The sequence below is a fragment of the Pinus tabuliformis genome, chromosome Q (genome assembly GCF_031772625.1).
Source record: "Pinus tabuliformis cultivar Carrire ecotype Pingquan chromosome Q, CPIR1, whole genome shotgun sequence".
Taxonomy (NCBI): domain Eukaryota; kingdom Viridiplantae; phylum Streptophyta; class Pinopsida; order Pinales; family Pinaceae; genus Pinus; species Pinus tabuliformis.
The window spans coordinates 1,217,424,746-1,217,437,162 of record NC_142296.1 but is presented as its reverse complement, the minus strand read 5'-3'; the positions used below and the strand labels follow the sequence as shown (position 1 = coordinate 1,217,437,162).

Genomic DNA, 12,417 nt, shown 5'->3' with positions numbered 1-12,417 from the left:
CCCGTCACCCTGAGGAGGGCTTAGAGGTTGTTCAATTTCCGCCTGAGTATTTTCATTGGTTGAACAACCAAATTTTTATGATTCAGGATTTTCCATATGCCGGGATGGATTATCACGGTGACCTAGACATGACTCTTCCACCATGAGAGCAATGGGATGATTCAGGTAAAATCATTTTCAACACTTTCTAAGTTTTAATTTTTTTTTATTTTAAATCATCCAAAACTGACAATTAAAAATTTTAAATGCAGATGTGGGTCCACGATGACCAGCCACTCTCCAGCCTTATGAGAGGAGATACCCAGCTGTAGCAATACCAGCCCCACGGGACCAATCAACAGAGATCCTGACCGATTTGGAGCATCATCTAGAGTGCTTGACAGTAGATATTCCAGAGACTGGCATAGATGATATTCCACCTAGGCTACAGAGATATGTGATTGGGGTCCCAGGACCTTTTAGGAGGTTCCTATGTAGGGTGACCCGAGTAGTGGTTTCTTATCGTGATCATTGCCAGGGATAGGATGATCGATTTTGTAGACTCACACAATATTTTTGACTTTTTGTATTATCATTTTTGCCGATCATAAGGTGTTTTTCAACCTATGATCGAAGACGATGTATATTTTTGAAACACACTTCTATGCTATGATATATCACTATTACCGGCTATCTCGTGTAACATGTTATTGAATGTTCTTAAATTTACTATTTTGATTATTGCAAATGTCTATTTATCATATGAGAAGCAACTGCATCTGCTAATGTATTTAAATGTCTTGGAATATATTGATATTCAATGTAATCAAATTCATGTTCCAAGAGACGAACTCTCAAAAATAATCTTAATAACACTGGATTTCTAATGTCATAAACCTTGTTAAGCTATAATACAACGAGTTTAGAATCTAACCTAACAATCAAACTCCGAATCCCAAATGAGATGGATTCAGTTAATAACTCAATCACTGCACTATACTCTACAATGTTATTCGTTGTTTGACCGAGGCTTACCCCATGCATAGATACTAACTCATGAGTGGGTGAATAGATAACCCAAGCTGCGGAAGAAATGTTCTGTGTTCTACAACAAGCACCATCAACAAAACCAATGTATGTTTGAAGAGACGTCGACATCTACAATATCAAGAGTAAAATCAAGATAAGTAGGAATAGTGATAAAAGCACTCTCTAAACTAGGCACACTTTTCTAATCTAAAACACACTAGCTGTAAAGAAACTAATCTAACAAAAAATCTCCACATAGAATTTAAGCATAATATCTCTTCAGATAAAGTCCATTTCCAGGTTTACACAAAGAGACACCATCAAAATCAGTCTTGCCGTCTGCTGAAAATGTAGGCATTGCCTCAACCCACTTAGTAAAATAATCTACTGCTAGGATAATATACGCATGCCCCCCGGCCGAGTGAGGGTTACATGTAATAAAGTCAATACGCCACTTTGCGAAAGGACTGACAACAATTTGAGGGTGGAGAGGAGCAAACACGTCACAAAATTCTTGAAATAGGGCTTTATAAGTTTGGATTCCATCGTCCGTACAGGAAGCACCTATATGAATGTTTTCAATAATTCCAGACTTAACTGAAATGTCAATAGGAACCGTTTGAGAGATATTTTCCAAATTTAACTCATAATCAGAATGTTGCAATGGATTCTGCGGGTATTTGACATAGTCAGTAGTAAAAATAGAGGAAAAATCATTTTCAAAATGATCAAGCTCAAGTAAAAACGAAGATCGGTGATGAAGATTTTCCCATGGTAAATCATCAACAGACAAAAGTTCATGAATCTGCTCATCAGTATGAACAGGATCAGAAAGTGTTGATGTAACTGAGGTTGATATCTAAAGTGATTCCCCATAGACCACATTCATTGGATCAGTTTCGGTTGAATAGGAATCAGAAAACAACTGTACAGCCTGATATGCAATTTCAAAGGGACTCAAAGGCATCGCGTCACCAAATGAATCCACCTCAGAATCGGAAGGTATGATCCAAGGATCATCAAAAGCAATAGTGTTCGATGAAAGCATATGAATAGTTGCAATAGAAGGTGATACGTTAGGAGGAGGGAAGGAAAAAGTTCCTAGTAAACCAGAATATTTAATCAAACCTACTCCAACATCCTTGTAAGGGATAGTTGTTTTACCAACGTGTTGAATACTATTTGTAGAGGCTGGGTCAGATGAGAAATAATTCAGCTGGTCTATTGTAATGATATTTCTGTTATGAGGAAACTTGATAAGCCGAAAGACTGATGAAACAATAGCAGTCATAGCGTAAGACCAACTGCGACCCAGGAGAAGGTTGTAATCTAGAGGGGCATCAACCACTTCCACATCTAGATTTACGGTTTTGCCTTCAACCCCTATAGGTAAATCCTGCAAAATACCAAAAGAATGGAACCCTCGGCCATCAAAAGCCTTTAGAATTGTTGGAGACTGATTGAGTGTGGGAGAACCAAGCGATCTCCAACATTGGATCAACATAATACACGTAGAAGCGCCTTCATCAATCACAGTCCGAAAGCAAGGTCTACTTTTGAATAATAATGGAATCTGGAAAGCCATTTGATGAGGTAGGCGAGGTGTACTATTCTCTAAATCGAAGATTATTACGTTCGAATCCTGAATATCGACAGCTCCTATAGAAGAGAATAGTAATTTACGCTATGCTGGGCACGATTGCAGCACTTCCAAAGTTGACATTGCTGAAGGGGAAATAGCTAAGTCTTCAACAATGTTATAATTCTGAGCAGCTCTCGCATGTGGATTGAAAGCTGATTTCCGAAGTATACCTTTAGCAGGTGGTTTGATTACTGAGTCAGGGTTGGGTTTCTCGATCTGTAGTGGACCGAAACCAGGAGGAGGTGAAGTTGATGTGTTTGAATTAGAAGATTCTACTTCTTTACCACCAACAAGATTTTTACTACCATAATCTTGCGATCACGTCGCAATCCTGACATGAGACATCATCATAATGGGTTCTTCTGAGGCATTTAAGGAAGAACCAATCATCTTACTATCTTGAGTAGGAAAAGGATCCTTCAAGATAGTAGGCATTTGAGAACCTTTAACGATTTTCGAAACCTCTGCTCGATGTGGGCAGTCTTTGGTAAAATGATCCTCGTCGCAAATGAAACAAGGATAGCGAGGTTTACGTTTTTTGTCAGTAGATTCACTTTTATCTGTTTTATCTTTTGAATTTTGTTTTTTTTTCTTCTTCCATTTCTTTTTACTACCAGATTTTGATTTGGTTGTAGATGATTCTATGACATGAATGTCCGCAGAAATTTCAGCGGAAGAATCTCCTATCAGGGAATCAGGTAAAGTTATTATAGGAGAAGAATTCTTTGAAGATTTCTTCTTACTCTTAGTACTAACTGAACCAATCATACCATCAGTGGCATGAGACCCTAAAGGAGCTGCAGTTATTTGACCATGTTTTGGAAGATCAGGGATGTTTTCATGTAAAGTACCTGACTGTGTATAGATGAGGTCAAGGTACCGAGCCTGAGAAATGACTTGCTCTTTAGTGACAACTCCTCCCTTAGCTACATCTTCAATGATTTTGGGTAACAATGATCTAATGAACCATTCCGCTAAAATTTGATCCGGAATGAAAACCTTCACTGAACGCCTTCTACATCGCCATTCATGAATATGATGAGAAATATATGTGGACGTGGATTGTTTTAGTGAAGTTAACAGTTCCATGCCATTGTCGTATCTGACAGGCAACTGAAAATGAGTTAAGAAAGAAGTGGCTAACTGATTGAAATTATAAAAAGAGGCTCATGGTAACTCAATGTACCATTTGGCGGCAAGACCAATAAGAGTTCATTGAAAAAGATGCAATCGAATTGAATCATCAATGATTGAATTAGATGCACACCAGAGGTGATAAGTCATAACGTGATTTGACGGATCCTCTCCTGACTTATCCTCAAATTTTGGGATATCACTGGGCAACTTACTAGGCACTGGCAGCCAATACGGAAGATAGTAAATCGGATCGTTCATAAGGTGCGACAAATCAGGTAAATCCAAAGTTGTAATAAATGGTAACTGACAGTTAGGGTCGCGAAAACCTTGAGTAACGAGACCAGCTCCAGGAGGAGGATATCCAGGATAACCTGGAATTGGATTTGCATTAGGAATGTTATAACCTCCTGGGAAACTAGGATTAATGGGACCAAACTGGGGTTGTTGAGGCTGTTGATAAGTATAGCCAGAATATGGTTGATACTGATAAACTAGGTTTTGTACTGTAGTACTGAATTGATACTGTCCCTGGTACGGTGGATAAGTGAATTGCAGTTGACTTGTGACAATCGTAATTGGACCAGCTTGTCCTGCAGGCATCTGGACCGAAGTCTGAATTGTAGGGCCTAACTGTGGTAAAGAGGCTTGAGGAGTTTGCACTGATGCAGGAACAATAGAAACCGGAGCTACAGATACTCTAGAAATAGGTGTGGTAGGTTGAACAGAAGCTGCAGTAGTTGTAGCAACAGTTTGAGGTGGAGTTCGAGGTGAGCTAGGCCCAGGCTGCTGAACTAAACTAGGTGTAGAGGTTTGAACAATAGGTTGGACAGGTTGCTGGGTTGGACTAGAAACCAAAGGTTGTCCAGGTTAACTTGATAACTACACATTAGGTTGCATAGTCTGTTGAGTTTGAGACGGATCCCATGCCATATTCATTCCGGAGTATGGACCCATAAAAGGTTGTGTAGATAATTAAGCAGTACATTTCTAGTTCCTTGTAAAAATGATTGACCAGAAGGCGGTTGGAAACCTTGAGTTGGGTACTGACCTTGATGTTGATAACATTGAGGCACGTACTAAAACTGGGGTTGACCTTGAGGTATGTACTGAAACTGGGGTTGACCTTGAGGTATGTACTAAGTTTGGGGTTGACCTTGAGGTATGTACTGAGTCTAGGGTTGACCTTGAGGTATGTACTGTCCCAAAGGTATGTACTATCCTTGAGGTTGCCCCCCAGGCAGTAACTGACTACCTTGAGGTTGCCCCCCAGGCGGTAACTGACTACCTTGAGGTTGAGGATTTGGAATACTACTAGACATCATAAGGATTTCTTCTGCGTTCAATGCTTGAGTTCCATTATTACCAGCTGATAACTCATGTTCAATTGGTTGAGGAGATGCTCCTGAAAAAGTACCAGTGAGTGACTGGTACCCTGAAGGAACAGAAGGACCACCATATAAAAATGTTTCTGGTGATTGGGAAAACATAGATGATTGTATTGACATGTTCAATGGAGGATAATAACCTCTTGGTGTAGGATGAAAAGGAATTTGAGGTGGTGAAAAACTAAGACCCGGGTTTTCTAAAAAATTTGTCAATGATACATACCAAGCTTCACTCCTAAAAGGACTGTAGAATATTGATTCACGCTCCCTAAGATTTAAAATTGGTTGGTTTTTGGGAAGAGTTACATCTTCATCTGGACTGACAAGTTCTTCAATAGAAATGAGACCAGAAGGAAGATTTAGGGTAATGATATTTCCTACCTAGGTGAACGAGGACCACTACAAGTTGGAGGAGAAAATCCTGGAGTTGAGTAGCAGCACGTTCAGTGTCAGGCTCAGAAATTTCAAGTTCTTCAACTAATTCACTGGAAGGAGAAATACTACCAGTAACTTCGGAAAATGAAATTGGCTCTTGAATATACTCTGTTGTTTGTAGTTGATAATCAGGATGAACAATTAAAGATTACTCTCTGGCTTCTGGTGATCCAACTCTACTATCACTAGGTGATACAAGAGCTCGTAGCCCTTCAAGCTGACTTGGTGTGTACTCAAGAGGTTTCCCCTGAAGTCTATGAGATTGTCTCGGTAATTCAGCCATGATTAAATATTAATTAATCACATGTAAATAAAGAAAATTTCAATAAAACCACCTAAAGTCTCTAAAGAAACAAATAGTTGAATCACATGCCTAAAAAAGATCTAAGAGTTCAAACCACACACAAACAGTAACTTCCGTACTAAAAACAGTAGTTAGCAGGGAAAATTTTAAGAACCGCCCTAAATTTATAAATATAATAAATGGGCGAATCTCCATGGTATATAGGAAAAATGGAAGGCGATTTTATCAATAATATAATATGTATATATAATTTTTTGGCGAATCTCTCACTAGGCATGGCGAATATTTTACTCAATTATAAAATCTTGTAAGATCTTGGCGAGTCTTTCACTAAATAATAAAACTTTGTAAAGTCCTAGTGAATCTTAGCATTGTGAACTCTTGGAGAAGAGTAAAAGTGGATCTATGCTGGTTTAATTCCCCCATTTAAATAGGCCACATTCCAGGTGAATACCATGGGTCAATACCATGTGCCATTTTTATTTTTATTAATTCTAATATTAGGGTTAATAATGGTTTTTTGCATGGTATTAATAGCAATCTAGTCCATGGTATTTTTCCCATAGTATTTTTCCCATAGGTTTCACCTAAATATAACCCATTTCTTGAGTGTTCGTAAATATAAGGTGAATTATGGAGTAAATATAAAAAAATGTTTTATTTGTTTACCATACCTCTAGTTTATTTATATTTTTATTAATTTACCATACATCTGTTACAAATATGGTATTTGGCCCATAGGATTCACTTAAATAAAACCTCTTTCTTGAGCCTTCATAAATAGAACGAGGGTTATGGACTAAATATAAAAAGAGGTTTTATTTATTTACCATACGTCTAGTTTATTTATATTTTTATTTATTTACCATACCTTTTGAGTAAGTATAAAAAGACGTTTTATTTATTTACCGTACCTCCACTTTACTTATATTTTTATTTGTTTACACCAGGTGACTTATGGAGTAAATATAAAACATATTTTATTTATTTACCATACCTCTCATTTATTTATATTTTTATTAATTTACCATACCTCTTTTATAAATATGGTATTTGGCCCATAGGATTCACTTAAATAAAACCTATTCTTGAAAATGGGCGAATGGATTCACTTAAATAAAACCTATTCTTGAAAATGGGTGAATGGAAGGTTGTAACTCCTAATTTCAAGGGCTAAATTTACCTTTTTTACCCTCTCCCTTAAAATAAGGTGGGCTATTTGAGGTGATTTGTAAAAATGTACTATGATACAAAATATTCACCCACTAAAAATTTAAAACCCCTTAATTTCGCCAAAGGGCGAACATTCACCCCTAAAATTATCCTTGGTAGTTAGTGATGAAATCCAACGTAGTAGAAGTTTAATACAAAAAGGGCAGTTGGAACAGTTCAACGGACAACCTGCTTAATGAAACAGACTAGCACAAGTTTCTTCACAAAACCATCTCGAGTGAAGAGAACCCCCTAGAGAGTCCAAGTGAGTCTAGTCGACGTCTACTCTAGGTGCAGTGAGATCCTTCCTTCACCGTCACATGAGGAAATAATCTTAAGTTTATGGACACTAAGGTTACCAACATAAACAAATACAACTGGGGGAACAGTCTACGATCCGATCTATGCGCAAGGGTAGAGTAACAAAGCTCAATCCCCTTGAAGGTTCCTCGACATGGGAAATCCAAGGTTTACCAACAAGTGACCTCAGGCTCCTCGACAATGGTTAATACAAGGTTTACCATTTATAATATGCGCAAATCTTCTATCTTTCCCAATGAAATAGAATTGATTGTCTCAAACATTCGAACATGATCTCGTGATTGAATCCTTTAAGAGAAGCTTCCCAGAATGTATCAATTACAATTGGATTTATTTCCTACCACAAGATGTATCTACTTGTTTGTTTTAACTATCTTGGAGAGTTAATTACTCCCTACTCCAAGATACTAGCCTAAGCTATATTGGTGATAAGAGCCCTAGAAATAGAAAAGATTACTAGATCAATTTTAATTAAGTGTTTCTTTTATGGGTTGTTCTTTAAGTCAATAGGTATGGAAATGAAACTTTGATGGTGTGAATACTCGACTCCAAAAACACTAAAAATATGCACCTAAAATGATAAGCAATTAGTTTTTCTTTCAATGAAATTCTAGCTAAAAGAAAGAGTTCGAGAATGCAATTCTTTAAGAAACAATTCTTTCTTTCAACATGGAAATGGAAAGAAAATATTTTTGTCTTTTTCAATAAGAACTCAAAATGAGACTACTAATTAATGCTCTCAATAAATTCCTTTCCCTTTTCAAAACTCGAAACTACAAAAAACAATTTGCTTCAAAAGAGATCTACAAGTTCTAGAAAAACACTCAAAACTACAAAAACTAATTTTGAGATCTAAAAACTTTTAAAAATCTAATTAAATAAAAGCTTCAATTCCTTTTGAGGACATTTTTCTTAGTCATTCAGTAAACTAAGAATTCATTTGTTCAGAATAACAAATCAATCAAGAAAAACATCCAGATATGTTTTCTTTTGTAAAAATGAAATTCAAAACTTATAACAAAGTTTGTTCAAAGATTTGCAAGGAGAAAACTAAATCTGTTTCTCACAAAGGATAGATTTCACAACCAAGTCAGACTCATCAAGAAGATGAAAAAACACTAGGGTGATCTAAGGTTTCTCAAGCTTCTAATCTTTGAGTCACTACAGAGACCAAGCGAAAACCACTCCAAGCATGCAAAACTTCTAGAAAATCATCTAAAACAAAAATACCATCGGAACTCACTCACAAGAGATTTTTGACAAGAAGAATACAGATCTGGGGAGACACTAAAAGTCCTAAATGAAACCTAAACTTAACTGGAAGAAGATATTTTAGTTTTTCAAAAAAATTTACACGGTTCGCAAGCTCCAGAAGAAATAGGTGCAGTCCCGCACTATTTACTAAAGGAAAAGTGTGGTTATGCCCGCACTGTCTGTAAAGAGAAAGTGCGGTCCCATGAAAACTTCGAAAAAAACAAAAAATAATCCAGATTCTAAAAACTACCCAAGCCAGTATACATCAATCAAAACCAGAAATGAAAACAAGTCTCTCAAGTCAAAAACAAAGGAAAACCAAAAACCAAATTCAGATCCCCAGTGGAGTCGCCAATTTGTTGGCTGGATAAATCGATCTTGTGGACAAGACCGATCTCCCTAGTATCAAAAGATAGTCTAGCAACAAATAGACAAACAAATCTATCTTTCTCTAGACATATGCGACTTATAAATAAATACTATAAAGGTGTTAAGACCCTACCTTAGATCCAATGCTTGTTCGTAGTAGCCATCCTTCAACCATTCGAAAGAGTTACCTTTGAGGACCTGCAATCACAAACAAGCAAACATTAAATAGCACCTGCATAGCAAATATCATAAATCATGTCTATTATGGTGATCAAGGAATCCATAAAATAAACCATAAACCAATAGCTTATTGAGAAAAACAAACTTATTTGTATTAACTTTGAAGTAGAAGAACCTTACAACCTTTTTAGCCTTGATGTTGAACAAGCTCTTCCTGGAGTCCAAAACAGGAATTTCCTTTACTTTGACAAGCCTTGCACTCTTTCAAATGAGATCTTAGAGGTATGTAATCTCTCCTCATAAAAACTCAACTAAATAAGACTAAGTTTTAGCAGCATTTCACCTCAAAAATATTTAGCTTTTAACCTCTCCAGTAACGAGCCCAATGCTTCATTTTATAGTGCAGAGGAGGAGGTTACAGGTCCACCTATGAAGGGATAGAATCCTCCTTCAAAGGGATAAGCTCCTCACATGCAGGGGGTAGCTCCTTAAGGTATGGGATGCATGAACCTTAAGAGAGTGAACTTGCCACCTCAAGATTCCTTCCAGAAGCTTATAGAAATGACTGAAAGTGATTTTTTTAGAATGTACTCGTGCCTTTTTAACTTTTACAGGGGTCTGCACCCATAACACAAAGACAGAGCGGTCAGGTGCGCAGGAGACATGACCATTAGGTGCGGGACCATAGGTAATGCAAAGAGAAAGTGTGGAACCAGAGTTTTAGAGACTTTTGAGGGCTTTCTCTTATTTTCAAGGCTTGATATGAGGAACTGAGGCTTAAGACTTGCAAAGGAGGAAGTATGAGTGGTAATGGACTCACATAGATTGCAGAATGTCAAAGTGACAATTTTTAGTGCAACAGCAGTCGGTTGAATCCATACACGAGTGGCCCGACTATCTGACTAGCCAATCGAAGCATAGTCTTAGCACTCTAGGTAGCTGAAAGGAGGCGCAGGACTATAAACAAATGCAAGGAATGCAGGAGTAGATACAAGGAAGCAGTTCAGATATTGCGGTCTCTGAACAACTTGTCCAAGAGGTACAACAGGAAGCTGCTCAATGCGCTGTCGTTCTTGCAGCAGTTCAGGCAGAGTTGGGAGGTCTCCACGCTAAGACTTCTGCACCGACAGAGTGACTCAAGGGCGAGTCATGATGTTTGTGTTGGGGGCCTGTTGGGCGCGGGATCCCCCAAGGGAAGTTTTGGGGCTTAAATCCCAGCTTTTGACTAAATCCGATGTAAAGACTTTGCATTTTGTGGGCGCAGAGCGCGAGATTGTAAATGAGTCATGGGGTTGTCCGCCCTCATTTTTTGTAATGTAATGTGAGCTTTAGAGATCTACCCATGGTCCGCAGACCATGGGATTGTATAAATAGAGTGAGGCTCTAAGTTGTAAATCAGCGAAGGGAAGGAATCAATTGAGAAAGTAATGGATGGAGAATTGAGTCTTATCTAAATGTAGAGTCGAGTCTTGGGTCATAGAGTAGGAGAAGTCTCTGCAACCGAGTGTGCAGAGGCCTAGTAGTCCGCACCTGAGTGTGTGGACCCCTGCAGCTGAGTGCGCAGGGCGAGTTGAGTCTGTAACAGTTGGAGAAGTAATAAAGAGAAGTTTCATATCATTTTTGTATATCTTTTTCATGTTTTGTGCATTGAATGTATTGGGTATAAAATGCAATTTGATAGTTTATGCTCTACATGAAAACCTTGTTTTTAGCTTGCCAGTAATGTAGTTTCTTGTGTCTTATAATTTCTTATAATGTGATGCCAATTATACATCAACGATATTATACATATCGGGTAAATTTTGCAAAACCTATGTTTTATCCTCAATTGTTGCTTACAATCTGATTTTCAAACTAATAGAATAAAGCAATCCGAGATACTAATGGGAAAAAAATCACATATTGTTTAATAATTTATTAATTAAAAAAAATATAAAAAAATAAAAATGAAAAAGTGAGGTTTTAGTGAAGGAAATATTTCATCAAAATAATTATTGTAAAATGAAAATGTAATCATTGTATTAGGACATCATCACTAAAACAAAAATTAAATAATGTGAAATTTGTAATGCTTAAAAATATTTTAAAAATTTTCTCCAATGATTTAACAAACTTCTTAAAAAGAAACATGTGCTCTTACCATTAAGTTAAAATTACGCTTATAATATAGCAAACCATACAATTACAATATAACCAATTACATTTTAAGTTATAATATAATTAATATAATTTTTTTATTTTTTCAATAATATTTTTAAATTAATTTTAACAGAAATCTAGCGAATATTTGTTTAATTTTAATTTGAATTTTTTAATATAAAATAATACTAAATTCATTTTAAAAATCAAAAATTTGTTTTTAAATTAAAATAATAATAATAATAAATATCTAGTTAAATGATAGGAAAAAATAAATATCTAACTAAATGATACTAAAAAATTCCTATGGAGAAAGCTAAAAGTAATCAAGTGTAAGACCACACCATACAAATCGTTATAGTATTACAAAGAAACAAGTTACATGAAAACTGGGTGAGATTTTCATTCCCATGAAAACCAACTCTTCTCGTAATAACCAGATAAATTTGATTAAAATGTCTTATAATTTTATTTTGCCATAATAAATTAGTTACTTATATAAACTTGTTGGAATAATATGGAAAATACTCAAAATATGGCATACTTATTTTTCTTAACCGTAATAAATTGGTCACTGGTTACAAACTTATTGGAATAATCTGGAAAACACTCAAAATGCGTTATAGTTTTTTTTTTCTTTAACTATGATGAATTGGTCACTGGTTTTTTAACTATGATGAATTGGTCGCTGGTTAAAAACTTGTTAGAATATTTTTTTTTTTTTTTTTCTTTAACTATGATGAATTGGTCACTGGTTTTTTAACTATGATGAATTGGTCGCTGGTTAAAAACTTATTAGAATAATTTTTTTTTAATTATGATGAATTGGTCACTGGTTTTTTAACTATGATGGATTGGTCACTGGTTAGAAACTTGTTAGAATAATCTGAAAAATGCTCAAAATGCGCTCTAGTTTTCTTTTTAAGCAATATGAATGGGTCACTTGTTAGAAACTCATTGGAGTAGTCTGGAAAATGCCCTCTAGGTTAACGGACATTTTTTTAAGTTGATGTAGGAAAAACATAAGGCCG

At 36.1% G+C, this 12,417-nt stretch overlaps 1 protein-coding gene across 1 annotated transcript in view; it reads left to right on the top strand.

Annotated features, from left to right (window-relative positions):
* LOC149224160 (cytokinin hydroxylase-like) overlaps window positions 1-12,417 on the top strand; it is a 36,770-nt gene that overhangs the window by 7,066 nt on the left and 17,287 nt on the right. The window contains exon 2 of the mRNA XM_089388100.1: window positions 10,362-10,380. Within this exon, the coding sequence (XP_089244226.1) occupies window positions 10,362-10,380 (19 nt within the window). The remainder of the gene's footprint in view (window positions 1-10,361; window positions 10,381-12,417) is intronic.